Genomic DNA, 26,200 nt, shown 5'->3' on the forward strand with positions numbered 1-26,200 from the left:
CTCACCGCGATCGAGCCAATCAGCCCCCGCGTGGGATAGGGTTGCTCGCCAAATTCGACCTACCTAAGTACCCACGCGGAGGGTAGACCGGGCGATCGCACCTCGCCGCAGGTCGACTTCGGACACGGGCCACTTAAGCGACCCGTTCCGTACTATCGGGATAACCGAGCGGTGTTATCGTCGACCTCGACGGTTCGATTAATTATCGGGCGTATTCAGCCCACTACCAACCCTTTACGTGAAGCAAGATGAGGATTCAATGGGAGAAATGACGAAGCAAAGCGGGAAACAGTTCAACACAAAGCACATTTATTCGCGGCACACGGGAAGCACACATATACAATTCCACCAAATGCACACAGAAAAGAAAAACACAATTCAATTTACACAAAAAGCAAATATAAAAGCGAAAACACAATGCAGAGCTAATACCGACTACCGAGCACACGGCAACACTTATACAATTCTACCTCACAGACGGCGCCGACAACACATACCCAAAACCAAGGAAAAGAAATACCCTCAAGGATGAGGCGGGCCTGAGGCCGAGACCGGGTCGCGCCTACCCGTCTGGTGATGAGACGCGGAGCGGCGATGGCGCCCCAACCCCGCGGGCCTCGCGGACAGTCTCTGGTAGGGGGTGGGAAAGGGGCCCCCTTGGTCGCACTATCTCAGCGCGGGGGGGAACAGGAGGGGGTTGCTGATGCTCGGGGTATAGAGGATCTTTATTATCCCTGGTGTGCGTCTCCACCTCGGCCAGGTCGCGCTGTCGGCCTCCCTCGGGTGCAGCTCCCTGCACGACGCGAGCACCCCCTCGTCTGGTGTCGCCGCCTTTCCACAGCTCGTCCCCTTCGTTCCGACTCCAACGCACACGACGAGCAGCTCCACCGCCCGCGAAGTCTTGACCCTCTGCTTCCGACTCTCCTACTCTCCGCCTCTGGACTCTCCGACTCTCCCCCTCTGGACTCTTCTGACTCTCCCCTCTGGACTCGTCTGACTCTCGACTCTCCGACTCTTTTCTGACTGACGAACACGGTCCTTTTATCCCCCCGTAGCTTCGCCTTTGACCCCCTCCCTTTGACCTTTCACCTCGCTCCCCATTGGCCCGAGAAAAAGTGGGCGTGAAGGCTTTTTGATCCACAAATTTGCATATATCGATCGTCCTGGAGGCGGGGCCAAATCGCCCCTCGCTCACCGATTGGACGGCAAAAAGTGGGCGTGTCGTTTTTGATCCGTTTTTGAAGCACAAAATCCGTGATTTTGTACACGCTGTTCGACGCGCGCCCTGCACGAGTCCAACACCGGTACCCACAGCGGGGCAAGAACGGTGGCGATGCTACGGTTGCGAGGTGCGACGTGAAGGTCGTGGCGGTTGTGGTGAAGCGGTGGTTGTGGTTGTAATCATGGCGGTTGGTCCAAAATAAAGATAGTAAAAGAAAAACGGCTATCCTGAAGAGTCGCAGCACGCATTAATGACGTATTCCCACTAGACAACGGGTTTGGACCTAACTACACATGTACTTACCGAGATACCTCACCTAAGGGACCTGAATGGTGGTTTGCGAATTTGGTAACCACAACACTACCCCCTCCCCTTTTTACAGACTCGTCCCGAGTCGTCAAATTTTCGTGTGCCATCATGTGTAGTTTTCCCCTAGTACATTTTACCTACGGATCCCTGAGTGCGACATTCATGGTATTCGTGTCCCCAAAATAAATAACCTGAGGGCTGCGTAACTACCTAAACAAACTCACTCACACGGACGACTTAAATAAAATTGCCGGCGCTAGGACATACATGCCGGGGGCGCACTCATATGTACAGTACATCTTAACCTTAACTTACAAATTTTACACTAAACCATGGCCCAGGATCATTGAACTCTGCAAAAAGAAAGCAGTTAGCAGGGAGCCAGGCTGCCCGCATGCAGTCTCTGGCTCAAACAATGCAGGTGACAGGGAACGTGGCTGGCTGCTCACACGCAGTCCAAGGCCTTCCCTTTTGAACTGAACGCAGTGAACCACAACGGTGCATGGGCTGCACAAACGCAGTCTCCGTGCCAGCTCAAATGGCACACGCAATGAGCACAACGAATGGATGCATGAACACAAACACGGTGCACGGGCCGCCACTGCAGGCCCGTGTTGTAGCTGCCAACAGGGCAGTTCTTGCAGCTTGCAAACTGTTGCCTTGCGGATCCTGGCGCACATGGAAATGAACAGGGGGGGGGCAAAGCAAAAATTGAACGGGGCTGGTGAACGTGGGCAGTGGGCATGGCATGGCAAAGGCAAGCAGGCAAACACAGCCCGCAGAAGAAGGCCGCTGCAGGCAAACTCAGCCCACAGAACCAGGCCGTTGCAGGCAAACACAGCCGGCAGATGAACTGGCCGGCACAGGCCTTGAAGAAAAACAGCCAGCAGATGAACTGGCCGGCACAGGCCTTGCAGCACAGCAGCTGCAGACGATCCAGCCGGCACAAGCCTTGCAGCACAGCAGCTGCAGACGAAGTTGGCCGGCCTCCGCCTTGAAGCAAAACACGGCCAGCCGATGAAGTTGGCCAGCCTTTGCCGTTCAGTGGAGGTTGGTGGAGGGAGTGCGGTGGTGCTGGCCACTTGGAAGGCGGGCTCGGACCTACCTACCTGTCTCCCTCCCAACCTATCGCCTTTGCCTGTCACTGTACATACCCACTCCCTTAATTTGTCAAACCCCAATTTAGCCCCAACTTATTTTTTTGTTGTTTTTATTTTTACTCCCCCACTATAAATCGTCCCCTAACCCCCTTTATCGTCCTTGTTCGGCTTACCTATCCTGTCACCTAGCCTACTCCCAACCCCTACGTTCCCTTCCCGGAGGGGAATAAGGGAGAGCCAGCGTCCTGTGCCGAGGCCCAACGAAGCCTCAGAATGGCCTCCCCAGAGTTCGGCGATCTATAACCAAAGTGGGTCCAGCGGCCCACAACGACAGCGAGGGGATGGATGGTGCGGAGGGGTACATCTCCTAATCTACCCTAACCATTTAACTGTTAAACTACCCCGGGGCTTTCAACAAGCGCCTCTCGCTTAAACTATTGTTTCTAACAACCCAGATTCCCGTCGCCTGTGTTGGTGTCCTCACAATTTCGGGCCTCGCCCCCCAATTTTCTCTCCGTGCCCTCACACGGTCTCCTGGCTGGGACACGTGGCTCCCTTTGGCAGGCACGACCCTCTGCCGATTCTCCCGCTATGGCACCCCCGGGCACTACACTGCCTCCGAGCCTACCAGCTCCCTAACACCGGGGAGTGCCCCCCATGGCACCTCCCCTGAAACGCACACGTGGCAGGCCGGCCTCCCGGGCCCCTTTCCGAGGGTCACCCGTGCCCACAACACTGCCCACGCGGCTAATGGCGCCCCGGGCCCCCGCACCAAGCAGGCGCACCCGTGCCCACTACTCTATCCCGGCCCCCCATGGGCCCTTGGCCTACCACGGCCGACTAGCCTGGTGCCCGGGGTACCCACTCAGCGATACTCACCTTTCGCAGCCACGCTCCCAAGCCCGTCAACAGGGCTCCTGCACCCCTCCAAATGGGTCTCGAGCCTACTTTCCCACCAACAACAAAACGACCTCCATTTTTCAATTTGACTAACCCAGCGAACTCACTCTACACTGACCCCAGGGTCCCTTGGGTGGGAGTCACTCCTCCCCCCAATCACTCATCGCACCATGCATTCCCCATTCACTCCATACACACAGACCCGCTGGCCTCACTCACTCACCATGTACTCACCTCACAACTCTCCTACTCTTCAACACACTCACCGCTGAACTCTGCCATCCTTCTAACTACCTCCCCTAACTAACTCGTGCTCCCACGTCGTCCCTTAAACTAGTAGCACGTTCCTTTTAACACTACGTAGCTAAGCTACGTCCCCTCTACACATCCACAAGTCTGTCCATGTCCTCAAATCAATCATTTTATTTCCCAACCTAAATCTGGCTACAATCCCTCTACCTAATCCATTCCACGGACTCCATGAGGACTTACCCCTGCCCCATGAAGTCGGTCTAGCTAAGCTAACCCTTCCCCCTAACTAGTTTCCATCCTGTGCCCAGGTAAGGGGGTCTTCCACCCCATGCTCAGGAATCCTGTGTACCCGAAAGTGAGGCTTGTTTTTTCTTTTTTTTTTTTCTTTTTTTTTTCATGCGCAGCACCTGCGCGGCAACTCAGAGCTCGCGCACTTTACACCTGCCCGTGACGTCATGCAGCTGCACGTGTACCTCGTCCCTCCTTGGGCGGTACCATCCGGCCGAGATACCCCTCCTGCCGGATTCCAACCACACGTGCAGCCATGACGTCACCGTGCGCAAAAAAAAAACACAAGCCCCACGTCTCGAGGGGTTCCCCACGCGAACACATGTGCTTTGCCCGTTGGAGCTTAACACACACGATCGCGTGGAGAACCCGTCCGGTCCAAATCCATTTACCTGCCTAAACTTTGTCCGTCCGCGGGATCGGCAAATCCACTGCGTGCGTTTCCGGACCGGGACTTCACTCTCGCAAGCGAGCACGTGGTGGTCTCGTGCGTTGCACAGCACGAACCGCGTGCTCACTGCTGGGTGAACCCGGCACGGTCCCCGAAGCAACTACAGCCGCCACTCGGCTTTCTCTCCTCTGTCGCCGTCTCCGTCTCCATTCCACACACGCATACCTGCGTGTTACGACGCACACAGTCCACTCCATCACATTCACACCGGGAGACGCGGCTGCGTGCTCCCGCATGCCAACCGACATCTCCCTCACATACCGCTCTCTCACACACACGGTCTCCCTTGCACACAGCGACCTTGCACACGGCCGTTCACTCACGCGTGCCTCACTACTCTCATACCGTGCCTCATCCACACACGCGGGGACACTCAACCGCGGTGCCTCATCCACACTCCGTGCCTCATCCACACACATGCGGGGGAACTCACCCACGGTGCCTCATCCACACACCGTTCCTCACTCATACACGCGGGGGCACTTAACCGCGGTGCCTCATCCACACACCGTGCCTCACTCACACACGCGAGGGCACTCACCCGCGGTGCCTCATTCACACACACGGCGACACTCACACACGGTGCCTCATCCACACACGGCGTGCTGGGAAGCACGCACTCTGGCACCATTGCCACCACACCACTCACACACGGGGTCGCTTCCACACACGGGGACGCACTCACACCCTGCACCACACACACCGGGACAACCACACTGGGGATTCGTGTCCCCACAAGGGTCTCCGGGGCCTCTATACCCCCCAAGCTCTCCAAGCACCTGTCCACAGCACCCGTCCTCTCAACCTCGCAAAGCACGACCGAACTCACCTGGTCGTGACTCGCCTCAAGGGGGCAGACTCCCTCCCCTCGTTCCTGGAGGAGGTCATCCAGGTGCTCGCACTGGGTCTCTACCCAGTCCGCCAGCTCACCCCCATTATCCTCCACGACCTCTGTGTGTGTGTGTGTGCGTCACTTACCCCGTCTTCCTCGTGTAGTCTTTCCTCTATTTTTTCTATCTCCCGTGTCTCTGCCAACTCTTCACCCTTTACCTCCCTTGTCTCAACTATTATTTCCTTTGTCGTCACCTCGTGTCTCGTCTCACACGTTTTGGTCTCCCCATTTAATTTTTCCCTTTTGGTCACCGTCGATTCCTCTTTCACGACCCTTGCCCAACACGCCCCCCGAATTATTTTTTTACCCGCCTCCACCGCGGGCCTGTCAGCCGTTGCACCCCCTTCCAGCTCGTTTGCTCCCACACGTGGAGTCGCCATTCCCAGCTCCCTGGTCACGGCCTTCATGCCCGCCTGCAGGCATCGGCCCATGTTCTGCGTCTCACCCCGTAGCTCTTTCATTTCTTCCCTCATTTGCTGTGTATTCGCATCCATCGTCGTTTTCACTTCATTTGTATTTGTATCCATCTTTTTGTTCATTTGTTGTGTATTCGCATCCATCTTTTGTGTATTCGCATCCATCGTCGTTTTCACTTCATTCATGTCTTTCATTTCGTTTTTCATATTCGCATCCATTTTTTCGATCATTTTCGCATTCATCTTTTCGTTCATTGCCACCAGCATGGCGCATAGCTGGGCCATGTCGGATGCACTCAGCTGAGCCGTATCGGCAAGGGTTGGGGAAGGGTTTTGGTGGAGAGGGGGGCGGGAGGTGTCATACACTGCGGCCGCTGCCGCACCCATTTCGGGCTCTGGGTTCAGTTGGGCGAGTCCGTATTCCTGCACAATCAACATTTCCTGCTCGGGGATTCCATCCTGGACCATGGATCCTACACATTCTACATCCATTTCTAATACCCCCGGCTCCCGCTCGCCTTGAGACGCCATCTTGCTTCTCTTAAAGGGTTAATTTGAATCGCTCGTAATTTGGAGGGAATCGGGGGTCGCTTCTCTCACCCCTGGACCGATTCCCGTGAATTTAGCCGGAGACAGGAGAGCCCGTTTTCCTGTTCTCCGATACCAGTGCCGCGAGGAGGGCGATGAGTTTATATCGCACGACCTGACACCAGTGTTGCGGATTCGCGCCCGCCGGCGTGCTGACGGCCACGTAACTCGAATCGCGGCACGTCGCCCACCGGACGGACAATCCAGTCGTGACCCTCTCGGACTAACGCCGGGAACCAGTCACGGGTGGACCTTTCGGTCTCACCGCGATCGAGCCAATCAGCCCCCGCGTGGGATAGGGTTGCTCGCCAAATTCGACCTACCTAAGTACCCACGCGGAGGGTAGACCGGGCGATCGCACCTCGCCGCAGGTCGACTTCGGACACGGGCCACTTAAGCGACCCGTTCCGTATTATCGGGATAACCGAGCGGTGTTATCGTCGACCTCGACGGTTCGATTAATTATCGGGCGTATTCAGCCCACTACCAACCCTTTACGTGAAGCAAGATGAGGATTCAATGGGAGAAATGACGAAGCGAAGCGGGAAACAGTTCAACACAAAGCACATTTATTCACGGCACACGGGAAGCACACATATACAATTCCACCAAATGCACACAGAAAAGAAAAACACAATTCAATTTACACAAAAAGCAAATATAAAAGCGAAAACACAATGCAGAGCTAATACCGACTACCGAGCACACGGCAACACTTATACAATTCTACCTCACAGACGGCGCCGACAACACATACCCAAAACCAAGGAAAAGAAATACCCTCAAGGATGAGGCGGGCCTGAGGCCGAGACCGGGTCGCGCCTACCCGTCTGGTGATGAGACGCGGAGCGGCGATGGCGCCCCAACCCCGCGGGCCTCGCGGACAGTCTCTGGTAGGGGGTGGGAAAGGGGCCCCCTTGGTCGCACTATCTCAGCGCGGGGGGGAACAGGAGGGGGTTGCTGATGCTCGGGGTATAGAGGATCTTTATTATCCCTGGTGTGCGTCTCCACCTCGGCCAGGTCGCGCTGTCGGCCTCCCTCGGGTGCAGCTCCCTGCACGACGTGAGCACCCCCTCGTCTGGTGTTGCCGCCTTTCCACAGCTCGTCCCCTTCGTTCCGACTCCAACGCACACGACGAGCAGCTCCACCGCCCGCGAAGTCTTGACCCTCTGCTTCCGACTCTCCTACTCTCCGCCTCTGGACTCTCCGACTCTCCCCCTCTGGACTCTTCTGACTCTCCCCTCTGGACTCTTCTGACTCTCGACTCTCCGCCTCTGGACTCTCCGACTCTTTTCTGACTGACGAACACGGTCCTTTTATCCCCCCGTAGCTTCGCCTTTGACCCCCTCCCTTTGACCTTTCACCTCGCTCCCCATTGGCCCGAGAAAAAGTGGGCGTGAAGGCTTTTTGATCCACAAATTTGCATATATCGATCGTCCTGGAGGCGGGGCCAAATCGCCCCTCGCTCACCGATTGGACGGCAAAAAGTGGGCGTGTGTCGTTTTTGATCCGTTTTTGAAGCACAAAATCCGTGATTTTGTACACGCTGTTCGACGCGCGCCCTGCACGAGTCCAACACCGGTACCCACAGCGGGGCAAGAACGGTGGCGATGCTACGGTTGCGAGGTGCGACGTGAAGGTCGTGGCGGTTGTGGTGAAGCGGTGGTTGTGGTTGTAATCATGGCGGTTGGTCCAAAATAAAGATAGTAAAAGAAAAACGGCTATCCTGAAGAGTCGCAGCACGCATAAATGACATGTATTCCCACTAGACAACGGGTTTGGACCTAACTACACATGTACTTACCGAGATACCTCACCTAAGGGACCTGAATGGTGGTTTGCGAATTTGGTAACCACAACAATATATATATATATATATATATATATATATATATATATATATATATATATATATATATATATATATATATATATATCTATATATATATATATATATATATATATATATATATATATATATATATCTATATATATATATATATATATATATATATATATATATATATATATATATATATATATATATATATATATATATATATATATATATATATATATTGGTAAAGGTGCCCGTCTTCGACGGGTGTCACTGGCAACATATGGTAAAAGACAGATAGCATGAATGTATTTTAAACAATATATTATATCATTTTTATCCATTGATTTATGAGGATGTTCAATATCACTGTTAGGATCAAGGTGAGGGCTTGGACTTGGGGGGATGCTTGCAACAGAATTTTCATCAGAGGAGTGACTTGAGGAGTCTTCATATTCCTTGTTATTATTGGCATCTGCCATCACGATCGAACTCTTACTTGTGAGACGGTTGAAGAAGTACTTTTACGGAGCGGTAGACTCAAGGCTCGAAGGCTATTTCTGTCGGTTCAAATTTCAAGGATCAAGCGGCCATTGTGTTCAATTCAAGTTGGGATGCCAGATTTTTATGTGCACGTGCTCAATCCCGCACCCACCCGGAAAAGACGCAAGTACACTGTAAGTACTCACCTCAACACTAAAACGATGATCATGATTTTGGGTTTAACCGTAACAGACCGGGCGATACTTTGTTGGCAGTTGGTCCGGCTGGGCAGCGGGTATCGGGCGACGAAAATTTCAAAACGGCAACCATGTATTAAAAAAGCAAAGAAATGCTTTGTACTTCGTCAGAAAGTCATGGTTTTGTGAAGAAACTACGGCACATGGAAAGTGCAAATTCGTCAGGTATGAACTCAACTGTTTTTTCTCCAAATGGAGCGCGATTCTATGAGCCGAACTCAAAACAAAAAAACAAAAAACAACAAAAAAAACCCTTTTTTTTGGAAAAAAAAAAAAGAGGCATGCCGAAATATATATATATATATATATATATATATATATATATATATATATATATATATGTATGTATATATATTATACATACTAGCAGGGATACCCGTACTCCGCACAGGAATCCCGTAGATGATGGCGGGTCTGAAGGAGTAGATGTTACAGTTAATTGTAAAATTGTAGAGGTTGCCACCATTATTATTTTTTTTCATCACCACTATAATATTATATTTTCCCCGCCATGTTTTATATGCAGAAGACTCGAGTTCAAAAATGTTAAGATTTATTGCCACATCACATAAAAAACCATAATGCCTCAACAATGTGAGGCTCGTTTCATGGCATCATTTGCGACTTGATTAATTCTGATTCTCTAGCAAATTCCATTGGTCCCATGTCAATCGGTTGAACTTGAAAAATTAACATTACGCAATCAGGTGATGACGTCATAATTCAGAAACCGGGAAGTCAGAAGTCATTGTCTTCAATTGACTGTAGCATTATTTTTTCATTCTCTTGCAAATGGCGTTGGCCCCATGTCAATCGGCTGAACTTGAAAAATTAACGTTATGCAATCAGGTGATGACGTCATAATTTGGAAACCGGGAAGTCGGAAGTCATTGTCTTCAATTGACTGTAGCACTGTAAAACCCACTCCGTGGGAGTACCTCCTGTGCAGCTTCCCTTCACAGGGCAGCTCACCGGATGACGGGATTGGCGCAAAGCCTTCGGGACCCCCAATCTTTGATGATAGGAGGGAAACCACGGGGTAACATCCCTGGGTTAGATTGCGGGAGAGTGTGTCGGAGTGGTGCTGAGGTGTCGTCCACCAGACGGCGGTCTCCTTGGGTTAACCTAAGGCGGTCCCTTCGGGTGGGTGCCTGGAATGTCCTATCCCTAAGAGAGGATGATCACCTGTCTCTGTTATCATCTGAGCTCAAGCGTTTGGACATCGGGATTGCAGCTCTCTCTGAGGTTCGGAGACCGGATTGTGGCAAGATAATGGTGGGTGGTTACACTTACTATTGGTCTGGTCGCTCTGATGGTTACCATACCCAAGGAGTTGCTGTAGCTGTGTCCAATAAGCTGACCCCAATGATAATTGAGGTAACACCGGTCAACGAGCGTATAATGAGATGAAGGATTCGTCACTCCTTTGGTGTCATTTCCCTGGTCTCTGTTTATGCTCCAATTGAGGCGCGTGATCTCACCGTGAAGGATGCATTCTACGCCACACTCGAGTCTGTGGTTGATCAGTGCCCCAGACGAGATACACTTCTAGTCTTGGGGGATTTCAATGCATCGACTGGAACTGATAGGGATGGTTATGAGGTGTGTGTTGGTCCCCATGGGTCAGGAACTATGAACCAGAATAGCACTAAGTTCCTTGTCTTTGCAAGAAGTCATGGACTTAGGGTGGCTGGTTCATGGTTTCAGCGCCCACAAGCTCATCGCTGGACTTGGTATTCCAACGCTGGCGATGTGGCAAAGGAGATTGACCATGTCCTCATTGATGGTCGTTGGAGGATGATTCAGAACTGCAGGGTCTACCGGAGTGCTCAGTTCCTCAATACTGACCCAGGCTTGTTGTAGCAACTCTAAAGCTGCACCTTAAATGCTGGAGAATGGTACCATCCCAGCCTAGGCTGGATGTTGGCAAGCTCAGGGATGAGAGAGTAGCTGAGGAGTTTGCGAACAGGCTGAGTGGACCCTTGGGGGGTCTGGGTACTTTGGGGGGTCCTGCATAGTTGTGGAGTGCCTTCAAGACCACCGTCCTTGATGTTAGCGGTGGATGTCTTGGAACTCACCGCAGGGCAAAGAAGAATTTTGTCTCTCCAGGGACACTGGATACCATTGACCAGAGTCGCAGGGCCAGGCTGAATGGCAGAGCTGAGCTGTTCAGGGAGCTGAGGCGTAAAACTGCATGTGCACTGAGGGTGGACAAGGAGGCCTATGTGCGAGGAATCTGTGAGGGGGTAGAGCATCACCTGTGGACAGGTGATTCTCATCCCGCTTACAGGGGAATTCGCGCATTGCGTTCATCCAAGCCCATCCCTCGGAGCACTGCAGTTAGAGCATAGAGTGGTAGGCTCTTGACGGAGGAGTCTGACGTGAAGGCCCGCTGGGCCGGTTACTTTGAGCGGTTGTACCAGGCTGATCCCCCAGCTGTCGAGTTGGACGTCAAGGGTGTGACAATCCCTGTTGCTGACCCTCCAATCAACTGTGGTCCACCTTCGCTTGTGGAAACACGGGCTGCGGTGAACCAGTTGAAACGGGGCAAAGCTCCAGGGATCTGCGGCATCCATGCTGAACTTCTCAAGGCTGGTGGAAATGCTGCACTCGTGTCGTTGCATGCAGTTTTGTGCTCTGCCTGGAACACAGGCATCATCCCAACTGATTGGAAGAGGGGCCTTGTTGTTCCTCTGTGGAAAGGGAAGGGTGATCGCCAAGACTGCAACAACTACCGAGGGGTGACGCTGCTCTCAATGCTGGGAAAGGTTTTTGCTCAGATAATTCTTGATAGGGTTCGCCACCATCTGCTTGAGCACCAGCGTCCAGAGCAGTCAGGCTTTACACCAAAGAGGTCAACGATTGACCGTATCCTTGCTCTTCGTGTCCTCACCTAACGCAGACGAGAGTTTCGGCAGGGGCTGCTTGGAGCCTATGTTGATCTCTGTAAAGAGTTTGATTCAGCGAATCGGGATGTCCTCTGGAGGATTCTTGGTCTTCGTGGGGTGCCACCAAAACTGATCGATCTGATGTCTGAACTCTACTCTGGTACTGAGAGTGCTGTGAAGTGTGGTGGTACCATCTCTGACTTATTTCCAGTTGTGACTGGAGTTCATCAGGGGTGTGTCCTGGCCCCCACACTCTTCAGCACTTGTATGGACTGGATTTTAGGGAGCATGTCGGAGAGATCAAGCTGCGGTGCATCGTTTGGGAATGTCAAGATCTCGGACCTTGATTTTGCAGATGATGCAGTCATCTTTGCGGAGACTTTAGATATCCTTTTGGGGGCCCTCGAGGTGCTGAATGAGGAGTCGGAGCCGCTGGGATTATGGGTTTCTTGGGTCAAAACTAAGATCCAGGCTTTCGGTGACATCTTGGATGCTGCTGTCCTGTCTGTGTCTGTTTGTGGTGAGGATGTTGAGGTCGTGGAGAGATTCACTTACCTTGGCAGTGATATTCATGTCTCTGCTGGCTGTGAGTCAGAGGTCAATAGACGTCTGGGTCGGGCCTGGGGAGTCATGGATTCACTGGATCATGGGGTGTGGCGCTGCCAGTACCTGTGCGGGAGGACGAAAGTCCGAGTCTTCAGGTCCTTGGTACTTCCAGTCTTGCTCTATGGATGCGAGACTTGGACTCTGACCAAGGATCTGAGACGGAGACTTAATTCCTTTGGTACCAGGTCTCTTCGGAGAATGCTTGGCTATCGCTGGTCGGATTTTGTGTCCAACGAGCAGTTGCTGAGAGAGACTCGGATGAGATTTGTTTCCTGCATAGTCTGTGAGCGTCAGTTGCTGCTGTATGGACATGTGGCTCGTTTTCCTGACGCCTATCCTGCTCACCAGATTCTCTCAGCGAGGGAGTCTCATGAGTGGAGGAGGCCAGTGGGCCGACCACGTGCCTCGTGGTTGCAGCAGGTTGACCATCATCTCAAGGAGATGGGGATGGGCCTGGCATCTGCCTGGGGGATGGCCAGACGGAGGCCCCTGGAGTACCGGCGGAAAGTGGACGCAGCGACGCGCTGTTCTGGCACATGCTCCCATACCTGACCTGACTGTAGCATTATTTTTTCATTCTTTTGCAAATGGCGTTGGCCCCATGTCAATCGGCTGAACTTGAAAAATTAACGTTAGGAAATCAGGTGATGATGTCATAATTCGGAAACCGGAAGTCGGAAGTACAATTCTTTTACATCGGGACACTCCCGGGTACATGTTCTGTCAGCATGTGAAGTTTGGTGAGGATCAGTCCAGTACTTTTTGTGTGCATAGGTCACAGAGAAACACACACACAGACAGACACACTTTAAACTTTATGTTTATGTATATATATATATATATATATATATATATATATATATATATATATATATATATATATATATATATATATATATATATATATACATATATATATATATATATATATATATACATATATATATATATATATATATATATATATATATATATATATATATATATATATACATTCATATATATATATACATACATATACATATATGTATATATATATATATATATATATATATATATATATATATATATATATATATATACATACATATACATATATATATATATATATATATATATATATACATATATATATATGTATATATATATATATATATATATATATATATATATATACATATATACATACATATATATATATCTACATATATATATATATATATATATATATATATATATATATATGTATACATACATATGTATACATACATATACTAGAGTGGATGAGCTCGCTGCACTTGCCTCTCCACATGACATTGCAGAGATTTTTTTAATATTGGTGATATATTTATTTGAAATTTATTTGTAATATAAAAAGGTCCTCGTGGTCTAAACGGTCAAGGGTCTAAGCTAAGCTGTCTAATCTATCTCAATGGTGAAAGTGTAAGGGGTCTCAATGCTGTTCAGGTCTGAGGGGTTGAAAGTCTTTGGGGTCTTTTGGTTCCTTGGGAACTTTTGTGTCTTCAGGGTCGTTTTGAGTCTTTTGGGTCCTCGGTGACTTTGGGGTCTTCTGGGTCTTTGGGTCATTGGTGAATTTTGTGTCTTCAGGGTTTTTTGGGACTTTTGGGTCCTCGGTGACTTTGGGGTCTTCAGGGTCCTTTGGGTCCTCGGGGTCTTTTGGGTCATCGGTGACTTTTGGGTCTTTTGCATCCTTGGGGACTTTTGGGTCTTCAGGGTCTTTTGGGTCCTCATGGTCTTTTTGGTTGTATGGGTCCTCGTGGACTTTTGGGTCATCGGGGACTTTTGGGTTTTCTGGGTCTTTTGGTTCCTCAGGGTCTTCAGAGTCTTTTGGGTTGTTGGGGTCTTTTGGGTCTTTAAGGGTCTTAAGGGGTCTTCAAAGGTCAAAGTGGTCTCAGCAGCCTAAAACGTCAAAACATACATTGTACGTAACTAATAGATGTTTGTGTGTGAAGTCAGGGTGCAACGAACATTCAAACAGTACGTAATTGCAACTCACATTCAAACAGACAAATGTGCAATCTGCAACCGATGTTCACACTACGTAATTAATAGACACTAGTACGTGCCCGTAAAAAAAAAAAAAAATATATATATATATATATATATATATATATATATATATATATATATATATATATATATATATCAATTAATTAATAATAATAAATAAATAATCCACACAGGCTGTTTCTTCACTCTCACGTGCCCGTACGTGCGTGACCCAGAAGTTCGATATTATTCGCAGTTACGATTATTCGCAATTTCGTTTTAATACCCAATTATTCAATTAGCGCCAACGTATTTTACCTTTTCGCAATGTCGTGGCAAGGAAAAACAAAAAGAGAAGAGAGAAAAAAAATTTACTTCCTGGTTCGGAGCATACCAGCACTCTGATGTTCCCGAAATTTATACACCGTCTAATATGAAAACGATCATAACTTGGGCCATTGTGTTTATCTATAAATGCGCATAAGAAATCGAGAAATTATTAGAATACACAAAGTCATCACTCTCCGAAAGCCCGTACGTTGTAACCCGTAATGGGGAACGTGGCTGTGCTTCCCTTCCCCATCGGCCACGCCCACACAATAACATGTCTTGTTATTGGTTTGGTAAATAAATGGCCATAACTTGGGAAGCACTTATCCGATTAATATCAAACCTTGAAAAGGCACATCCTCAGGTCTCCAGCAATATATCTGGCAAGTTTCAATTAGATCGGACCAGTGGTTGTCGAGAAACAGCAGTCACAGTCACAGACACACACAGACACACACAGACACACACACACACACACACACACACACACACACACACACACACACACACACACACACACACACACACACACACATTGCTGGAATTATAGATAGATATAGTCACATATTGTTGCAGTTCTGCGAAGCTGGCGCTTCCCCCCAAGCAATGGCAGATCAACATATAGTGGTCCCGAGACAGTTATTTCATTTGTACTCGTTTTAGATAACCCTTCCCTTCCTTCATGTCCAGTGGGTTTCTGGGACAAAATGCGTTGTGAAGGCTTTTCGGCAGGTCATATTTCCCTTTAGTTACTCTTTACAGCCTGGTGTTGGCTTAGTGGTTAGGGAGGCGGCTTGGGATCCAAGGGTCCTGAGTTCAAGCCCCGTTGGCCGCTGAATTAAGATACTCCAGGAGGTTGACTCAGCCTGTCATCTTTCCAAGGTCGGCAAAATGAGCACCAGTGTACTGGTAAGGGGGACACTGCATCAGCGGCATAGCCACGTCCCAACCATTGATGCAACCAGCAGGCACAGGCTGCACTCGATAGAGAGAGTTACTCTTTATCCTTTACTTATTTTACTTTCCTTCACACACCACCTTTTCTATCACTCAAGCATGCAAGCAACAGCCACAGGAAGCTCATTTGCATACGCGCGCCATTCCGAGTTCAAACCTCATGCCATTACGAAACAGACGCTCATCTCAGACGTTCTCCTGATTCGGATCACAATGCTACAACATTCCTACAAACAATTACAATGCCTTTATAAAAAATCCTACATCAGTCCAAGCTCGCTTACCTTCGCCATTAATCGTCATGATGCCCCAACTACCTCGCCATAGCTCACCACTATGACCCCTCAACCGCCACTCCATAACTCACCGCCACACCCCACCGCTACGAACGCTGCAACCACAGTCACCATCATGGATGCCCACCACTGCCCTGTGGAGATATCTGGGAACAATGGACGCCACGTACCACTGCAGATGCTGGTGCTTGGGACATTCTGGCGTGTAGTTTGAAGCTCATGTATGTGCTAGAATTCGTTTAACCTCACATAGATAGCCCGAGCGCTCTGCTCAGTTATGGCCCCCATTGGGTGGCCAGCGTATGTTCATGGCCGGAGAGCCCCACCAGATACTCTCGCCCCCATGTTAAAGTCGGAAACAAATGAACCCAAAGTACGTGCTACAGAACATGGGTCAACTTGCTGACAAGAATCTTCACCAATTGTTGAATTTTACTTGCAGTCGCGGTTCAACTGCAGGACACTTCGTGACGGACAGACATCTGTGTGTCAGCATCAAAAATGCAGAGCGCAAACGAAGAGCAGCAAGCGGCTCCAAGAAAATCAAGATTGAAAAGCCAGACCAACCAATCCCAAAACATTGGATAAAGTTCCTGTTCCACAGTTGCAACAAGGAGCAGTTGGTTAAATTCCTGTTCAAGATGTAGAGCACGTGCAACGTTGGAAGACTGCAAGGTGTGATCGTTTGTGTGCATGTCAATCGCGTATAGGTCACAATTTTAAACCGATCTTAACGAAACTTCACCACCTGGTAGAGTTCGTCATAAGCAAGAAGCCTATTGTTTTTGAGGTCAAAAGGTCAACATAGGCCAAAGGTTAACAACTTTGTCAGATTTCTAAAATCCTCAATTTTCATCCGATTGACTAGAAATTTGAACAGGATATGCATATCAGGTCACGGAATTGAACAACCAATTATTTTTGAGGTCAACATAGGCCAGATTTCTAAAATTGTCAATTGTCATCTGACTGACTTGAAATTTGAAATGGAGTTTCACATTTGTTCATCTTTTTAATTTTTGTATTTTTTATATAAAATGTCAAGGCTCGTATAAGAGCTAACATACAGAATGTATAACAAGGGGAGCAGGAGAGAAGAGGGACGGGAGAGGGAAGTGCAAAACAGTGGGGAGTCCAGAAAGGAAAGGGTGGGGTGGGAGTCTGAAGGTGGGAGGGAGGGAGGGGAAGGGTTGCGGTGGGAGTCTAGAAGGGGGGTGGGATGGGATGGGAGGAGGCAAGGAATAGTGGGATTAAGGAGGGGCTAGGGTCAGAGTCTGAATGGTGGCGGGGGGGGGGGTGGGTGGGATGGTGGAACGAGCTGTAGGAGGGACCCGGTGTTGTCCAGCAACAGCAGGTACCTTTGCTAGTATATATGAATGGTGAAACCAGGCCCTAACTGTGATTAGTAAGGACAAGACAAATTGCGTCCCATTGCAGCCATTGCTGCATAATTTGTCACCAACAAATGTCGTCTGCCACCCAAGTGCATTGTCTATTGCCTAACCACAGCACTGTTCGAGGACACAGTTTTGTGGTTGGAAATAAAAATGATTATAATCCACAAGCACAGCACATAGCCGAGCTGCAGATATGCTTCACCCTTATGAGAGCTTAGAGTTCTATAAGGGTGAAACATGTTTGTAGCTGTGGTATTTTCTCTGCTTGTGGCAATTTGAACCATTACCCATAAGGGTTGATTCATGCTGTGAGATTCCCACCTCGGGGTCACCTCACCATTGTTGTCCACAACCTAAATTCAAATGGAACAGCAAGCTTTACATCCTTATCTAACCAAAAATGTGCTCCAAGTCTTTTTATTTGGGCCTATGTCCGTGTCAATTGCTGTCAATGTATCAAGAAGGCAGTTTTTCAAGTTAAAAAAGAAAAAAAAAGTGATATTTAAGAACAAAAAATGAAGAATTACTAAAATGATCAAATGTTCACTGCAAATCCTGTAAAAACAATGCAACTTGGTGAATTTCCAGGGAATTTCTGTCGAGGCAGTCATGTTGGTCTATGGCAGGCAGTGAAACCACAGGCTTTTTTTGCAGCCAAACTAGTGGACTAGACAATTCAATGTCAATTGTCAATCAGGCTACAAACAGTACAAAGCTGTTATGTAAATTAAGCCACTACTCTTAACAGACAATATGGATAGAATACAAAAATACATGTCCTGAAACCAGGTCTCACCGCATGGTATAAAGTAATTTTCCATCTTCAAAGATCCGCAGAAGCTTGTTGGGTGTCGTCATATTATGTGCCACAGACTTTTTGCCATTGTAGAAGAAGGTGTCTGGTGTCCATATTTTGCTTGCCATCATGTTGTTGAGTGGCAACGTCCCCTTCGGCCCTTCAAACTTCAACCGTTCATCCATCCAACTTTGCCGGAAGAACATGTCAATGGTGTATTCCTGCCGTAATGGGAGGCAAGCCACTGCATGATTGTATCAAGGTTTGGAACATTGTTTCTACAGTGTGTTGTTTTGAAGTAGGAGGTTGTACATGTAAATAATTTAGCAAAAGGATACTATCAGTTGACTTTAAAATGAACTACAAGGGCAGTTGGTGACAATGAACAAATCAGTGCAGTGCAAGGCATTTGAACCCTGGGATCCCATTATCATTAGCAAAGTATATATCCATCCATTGGGACCACACTCTGTGCAGAGCGTTGGTGCTGCCTAAGCAGTCTCCTGGGCTATTGGGCACAATTCTGGATAGGTCACAACTCAAACACAAGCTGGGACTCATTTTGCTAACCCCAGAAGGATTACAGGCAAAGTCAACCTCACCTGGTATTAATTCAACAGACAAGCAGGATTTAGAACTCAGGATCCAAGGATCCAAAGCCCACCACCCTAACCATTAAGCCAACACCAGCATAAGGTACATGTGCTCAGATGTAAATGGCAAACAGGCCCACATATAGATGTGAAAGTGTGGTCCCAGACATTGATGAAGTGACACCATTATATTTCAGGCTCTGATAAAGGGACATGTCAATAACATTGCTGTCAACATTTTATTAGATCTCACACTTATTTTCACCATCGATAACCATCCTGTTGATGTTGAAGACCTGTCAGATATGTCTATATCACATTGATACCAATGTATATCTCATTGCACTTCCTCCTAAAAGAGGGAAAAGCTTCCGTCAAATTTAGCCCCTAATTACATGTTCAAAAACAAAAGCAAATGTTCAGTAATTACCTCCGCCACCGAAGGTGAAGGAGGTGATGTTTTCACCCCTTTCTGTCTGTTTGTTTGTTACTTGCAAATTCGAAGATTTTTCAAGTATATTGGTCAGTCGATTTTGTTGTTCTGTCTATCGTCTGCCACCCAAGTGCATTCTGTTTGTCTGTTTGTCGCCGACAGGTCACAATTTTAAACCGATCTTCACGAAACTTCACCACATGGTAGAATTTGGCATAAGGAAGAAGCCTATTGTTTTTAAGGTCAAAAGGTCAAAAGATCAACATAGGCCAAAGGTCAACAACTTAGGTGGGATTTCTAAAATACTCAATTTTCATATGATTGACTTGAAATTTGAAGAGGATTTATATTTCAGGTCACTGAATTCAACCAGCCAAGTATTTTTTTTTAGGTCAGCATCGACCAAAAGGTCAACAAAGGTCAACAACTTTGGTGACATTTCTATATTCCTCAATTTTCATCCGATTGGCTTGAAATTTGAAGAGGATGTATATTTCATGTCACTGAATTTAACCACCAATTATTATACAGGTGAACAAAGACCACAAGGTCAACATAGGCCCAAGGTCAACAACGAAGGTGGTATTTCGAAAATCCTCAATTTACATCCGATTCACTTGAAATTTGAAGTTGCATATTTGGTCATTGAATTCAACCACCAATTATTTTTGAGGTCAAATTTGTTTTATGGATTTTGTAAGTATCGTCTTCTTCTTGTTTACATGACGTCTTCTTCTTGTTTGTTTGTCTGTTTGTGTACAGGATATCTCAAAAAGTTGTGGACGTATATGGATGAAATTTGGTGGGCAGCTGGGTGTATGGCACGTATGAACTGATTAGATTTTGGTGAAGATCTGGATCCGCATCCGACTACTAGAATTTTTCAGTGATTCTATACCATTGAGAGATAGGGCAAAAAATGATACATAGCACGATATCTCAAAACGTTGTGGATGGATTCAGACGAAACTTAGCGGACATGCTGGGTATGTGACAAGAAACAATTGGTTCAATTTTGATGAAGATCCAAATCTGGATCCAGATTCGAGAATTTTTTAAAGTTATTTTTCACTATTGAGAGATCAGTCCAAAAACTATATAGTCCTTTAAGCATGATATTTCAAAAATATATTGGGCCCGATATGTTCTCGTGGATCAGGCATTACGTGGCGGAGATATGCGCTCGACCGAGTGCCCTTCTAGTTCCTTTTGTTTTAGTATCACCCTGAGCACTTTTTCAGCATGGTAACATACTTCACTGAAGCTATACTACTTATTTAATGGCCACATTTATTTCCATATTCTTATGGAGGTCGGCCATAGAAAGATTTTGGCCAAATTCTTTCACAAACTGGATGGTCAGTTCTGACGTTTGATTAAATGTGGCTGCTCTAATTCACAATTTATTCAGGCTGTCGGCTCTAACTCACATACTCTTCACAAGATACTGTTGGATCTTTACTGTCCACCAACTAATGCTGGCAGACGGAACACCCGGCTTAACAACCAAAATAGGATGATACAATCTGTGATGCACCAACTTGACAGTTTTGACTGATCAGGGATTGAACCTCGACCAGATTGTTGAAAAAAAATGAATGAAATCAACAGGACGTTGATCGAGGTTCATTAACCGCCATGGGAAGCAAAGAGAAGGTGACATTTTGGGCATTAACCCTTCGTCAGAGAAAAAAGTTCTTCATTCTAGATCATTGAAAAGCAAGTGCACTTCCATTACACCATCCCAATAGGCTCATGGTTTTACCAAAATAATATATAGCTTCATCTCGCATCACTCTCATGTCAGCCTCAATATAATGTGTATCATTTTTACAAAAGTGCTTTCTATTCACATCATAGCCATCTCTCAACAGGCCATGACACTGACAGAAGGAAAACAAAAACGGTCCAAAGACAACTAAAATGACCGATACTGATGTAAACCAATTCTGTCATCAAAACTTACCATTTCTGTGTCAGACACAGGCCCGAAACTCGTCACATAGATGTTTGTTTGCACCTCGGTGACATTCTCTGTCAAAAAAGAAACAAAAAAGCCTCTGACAATTCTGAACATTCAGCATAAAATACACAGGTCTTAGTATAAAGAGCAAGCACTGTGGGGGTTAAGGTCACCAAAGCGACATCATTGAAACTGTCTTGTGGGGTGTTTGAATGGTCAAAGATGACGATACCATGTAATCGTGTCTGCATTGAGAAAATGTGCAGTTTAACCCATGGCAACAAGACAACACAAAAACACATGTGGATAGGTTTTTTTTTAACTCCTTTGGATTCCCAGCATATTCTGAATGATGTTGCAGCATATATTGTTCCCTATTAGATGTTGTTTTGCTTCACATAAACAAATTAGCACTTGTGTGAAGGAATTAGAAAACAACATTTTTTTCTTCTTAAATACTGTATATAAATTTCCTTTGGCATCTATATGAAACTAATCACCCAACTTCAACAAACAAACGCATACATGACAGGGAACGTTTGAGGATATTGCAGTGGTTGTAGGAATGCAAATGTTTTATAGTTTAGTCATGGAACCTAAAAGTCAGAAGTTAATGGAAATAAATAATTTATGTTTATAGACTATTAATATGCAACGCATGGGCTGGTAGGATATCTGAGAGGTACGCACACTCACCTCTAAACTACCTATCCTGGATTTGAATCCAGACCCAGCTATGAACTGTCATCCCGGTGTTTCACAGGCAGCGCGATTCATCATCGCGCGTCACGTCCCTCAAATGGACGTTAAACGGGCGTCTTGTCTGTCAGCGTTAGTTGGTGGACGTTAAAGGTCCCATTGTGTCCTTCGCAAAGAGCAGGCAAGTTATCGCAAGTCCTATGAACAAATTCCAAATTTCTGTCCTCACCAGCAGAGGGCATTGCATCAGTGGCAAGGCCATGCCTTCAGCCAATGAGGCTACACCACAGCCTTGTGTTGCACACAAAAGAAGATGTAACAAATTCTGTGAATGGCATGTTTAAGATCATTAAAAACACAATAATAAAGTGCACAATAATAAAGTAAATAGGAAAGGACTAAAGTATGTGCTGAGTTTTGCTGGTGCAGAACAATAATATTCATTGTCAGGAGGTCGGATGGGGAAGGGGGGAGTTTTTTTTTTTTATATCTCTATATCTATATATATATATATATATATATATATATATATATATATATATATATATATATATATATATATATATATATATATATATATATATATATATATATATATATATATATATATATATATATATATATCTCTCTAGGTTAAAAGTGGTCTTACCAGAAAGATTAAAAATATTCTGGACCAATTTGATGACATGCAAGAAAATGGCAAAATGCGTTAAGTGAAATAACATTTTCCTGGAGCAGTATATTCAGGCATTCCATCATTATGTGTAAACCATGTTCAAAATGTATTGAGTGTTGGGACGAAACTCAACATTAAAAATCTCTACCGATAGTAGGATGCCAAATTATTTCAGAATCCAGTGTTTTTAATTGAATCATCACGAGATGTTAGATGAAGTCTACCTTCCCTATTGTGTGTATTGAAAATTATCAACCCATTTGACCCCATTTTTAGATCCTCGTGGAGGATCTCGAAGTCTCACTCACGTTGTTGTTCTTCATCTTCTTCTTGTGGACTTTTTTGTTTCACAGCCTACAGTTTTCATCTAAATTTCCTGAAACTTGGCGTATATATGTAAAAATATCCTGCGCAGACAGTAACCATCTCTGATTTTGAAAATTCCTCCGAGAAAAAAAGTTATGAACGTCAAAATATCTCCGCTAATGGAAATCGCCTTAAAAATTAACTCAAACTCGGCAAGCCTTTTGAATTTTGTTTGCGGGAATCGAACAGAGCATTAGCAGAGATGAATTACCGCACATATGATACATCACTATGATGTCATATCAATTTTTATGACATCATTCCTATTTTTTGACATTTTTTGTTTCACAACCCAGAGTTTTCATCGGATCTTCGTGAAACTTGCCATGTATATGCAGAAAGCCCACGCGCAGACAGTAACCATCTCCGATTTTGGAAATTCTTCCTAGAAAAAAAGTTGACGTCATAATATCGCCGCTAATGGAAATCGCCTATACCATTACCTCTGAAATTGGGCAAGCTGTTTGAATTTTGTTTGCGGGAATCAAGCCGGGCATGAGCACAGATAATTTATCGCAAACCTGATACATCACAATGACGTCATATTCGTTTTTATGACGTCATCATGAAGAGGACGAGGATCTTAGGTCATTTGAGCTTGTTTCCATTCTGCCCTCTGTAATCTGTCATATATATGTGATTTTTAGTGTTCTGTTGGCCGGCAGGGCAAGTTTTGGTGGCAAAAGCCATCAAGCTTCCATAACCGGACCATGATGATTCAGAGCTCAGGTGGAGAGGCCATGGAGGGGGTCGATCCGCCCACTTGTGAGTGAGCGGAGGGGCGTAAAGCGTTATCGGTGACGTGTGTGTCCGAGCTGATAAAAGGTGAGGGTGAGAAAGATAAAAGAGGAAAAATGAGGAGATGCCAATCTGAAGGTGCACCAGACCAAAGCTCCGAAGAGCAAAGCCACATGTCACCCAGCCAGTCATGACCTTCACCCTTTCCTCTACAGTGGCTTAGGAGTGACTTGGACTTCTCTCTCTCGGGAACTTGCTGGGTTTGCCCGCCAACTCTTTCCAGTCTTGTTGAAATCCCTCTGTCTTCTCTATCATGGTGTGAGTGTGGGCCCAGTTAAGAACATTGTTACGCAAGGCATCCCATTTGTTTGTTGACACTGTGGGCAGGTATGATTGGTTATTAGGTTCAGGAGTTTGTTTTTATGCCTGGTGTTGGCTTAATGGTTAGGGTGGTGGGCTTGGGATCTGAGGGTCCCGAGTTCAAATCCCCTCAGCAGTTGAATTAATACCAGGTGGAGTTGACTCTGCCTGTCATCCTTCCGAGGTCAGCAAAATGAGTGCCAGCCTGCTGGTATACTGTGTCGGAGTGGCGACCCGTCCAGGATTGTACCCCATAGCCAAGGAGACTGCTTCAGCAGCACCAATGCTCTGCACAGAGTATGGTCCCAATCTCTCTCTTTGACAGAGTCAGTGGGCCGAAGTCTCTGTGTTGGAGGTGACGCTTTGGAGTGGACTCTGTGTTCAATGGGGATCAGCGGAGTGCTCATTGCAATCCTTATGTTTTGACACACACACACACACACACACACACACACACACACACACACACACACACACACACACACACACACACACACACACACACACACACACACACACACACACACACAGTTTAAACCACGAATGTGGATGCATTGTTTTAATGGGAAATGAGGGATAGGTTCCGGGGATTTCTCGACCCGAAAAAAATCCACGAGTGTGGGGGAAAGATCCATGAGTGTTTCGTCATTGTTACAATGGGGACAAGGGGGATAACGCTGGTTCCTGGTTGAAAGGGGAAAGTTTTTAAAGTTGAAAATGTTTTCGACCATGAATGCAGGATTACAGTTGACTTAAAGATGTTTACAAAGAAAAAAAGCGACAACACCAGATACTGTTTCCAATTTAATGAAGAATGTATTTTAAAGTATCTCAACCATACCGTACCATTCCGCAAAACGAAAAAAAGAACAGCAACAACATCATATACCGCTTCAATTTTTAAATTAAACAAACGATATGATGATGATGATGACAATGACGATGAGCCATTCAGGTCCATGGGGTGGCCAGGAGCGTTATCAAGCAGCAGGAGTACCTTGAACAAAAGGCTCTTTCCTGTTAGGTACCTCTCGACCTGAGGAACGAAACCGGTATGGATCCAGTCAATATAAAGTTCAGAAGTCATCCACATCTTCCTGTTCGCCCTCCTATACATGTGCAGCACCTGCTTGTTTTTGTTCTTCAGAGGAGAAGGGATACCTGGTCCTTTGCGGCCTTGAAGCCGGCTGCTTTGCTTTTGCGCTGAGATGAACGTTCTGGTCAGCATTTTTTTCCAAAACAAGCCAGTCTCATCAGCGTTAAAGACCTGCTCTGGCAGGTATCCCTTCTGCTCAATGAGGCTTGCAAGTTCTGCAGGGAATGCCTTGGCCGCACGTGGTCTGCAGAGGCACACTCCCCTACGAGCTTGATGCATGCATTGTGGGTAACTGTAGGAGGGTGAGTAGTCTGTGCATTGTTTGTGGGGGACTTTTAGGGGTGATGCTGTATTCGGCAGCTGAGAAGAGATGTGGTGAGCGATGTCATTGTGTAATTAGTCAGTTTGCCGCTCGCTGCTAATTACTCTTCTAGATATGCTCAACGTTTCCATTCGTTAACTCACAGGACGTAACATCTTTCCAATCTACAGGCAGATTATGCTGAGCGTTTTAAAAATGTAACAGCTCAGATGGTGCTGTTGGGAGCAAGATGGTGATTTACACTCTCTCGCTATCGAGTGCAGCCTGTGGCTGCTGGTTGCATCATTGGTTGGGATGCGGCTATGCCGCTGATGCACCCCCAATGAAACGCAGGCTGCTTAATAACTGAACAGACCCAGGGTGTGTTCCATTATCAATAAGCTTGCTCTCGCTTGCCAAGCCAGCTGTTCCTTATCAACAGTGTCGAATGGTGGAATGCTTGCTTGAGTGATTAAGCTACTTGGCGAGCACTCCACAAGAATCTTGGTAACTGAATACATCCCAGGTCTAACAGTCTTTGTGTCAATCCTTGCGAGTGGAATGGAAGCGAAACATTGCATTTTATAATGGATCGAACTTTCCATCCAGAGTGGGTTTTGATGATACTAAAACGTGTCTGTGGGTTTTCACAAACAAAACAGGTCAAACCCATGAAATCCAGGTGACTTGTCATCTATGA

The 26,200-nt window shown here is 46.6% G+C and overlaps 1 protein-coding gene across 1 annotated transcript in view; it reads right to left on the reverse strand.

The window, feature by feature from the left end:
- The window catches only part of LOC147014135 (gamma-aminobutyric acid receptor subunit alpha-2-like), a 287,780-nt gene that overhangs the window by 185,791 nt on the left and 75,789 nt on the right, over positions 1–26,200 (reverse strand). Inside the window, exons 5-6 of the mRNA XM_085851834.1 lie at positions 21,268–21,335; positions 18,276–18,496 (exon numbers count right to left, since the gene is read on the reverse strand). Coding sequence (XP_085707960.1) covers positions 18,276–18,496; positions 21,268–21,335 — 289 coding nt within the window. The remainder of the gene's footprint in view (positions 1–18,275; positions 18,497–21,267; positions 21,336–26,200) is intronic.

Source organism: Eptatretus burgeri, chromosome 13 (genome assembly GCF_056783735.1).
Source record: "Eptatretus burgeri isolate ZD-2024b chromosome 13, Ebu_testis_v1, whole genome shotgun sequence".
In the NCBI taxonomy this organism is placed as follows: Eukaryota; Metazoa; Chordata; class Myxini; order Myxiniformes; family Myxinidae; genus Eptatretus; species Eptatretus burgeri.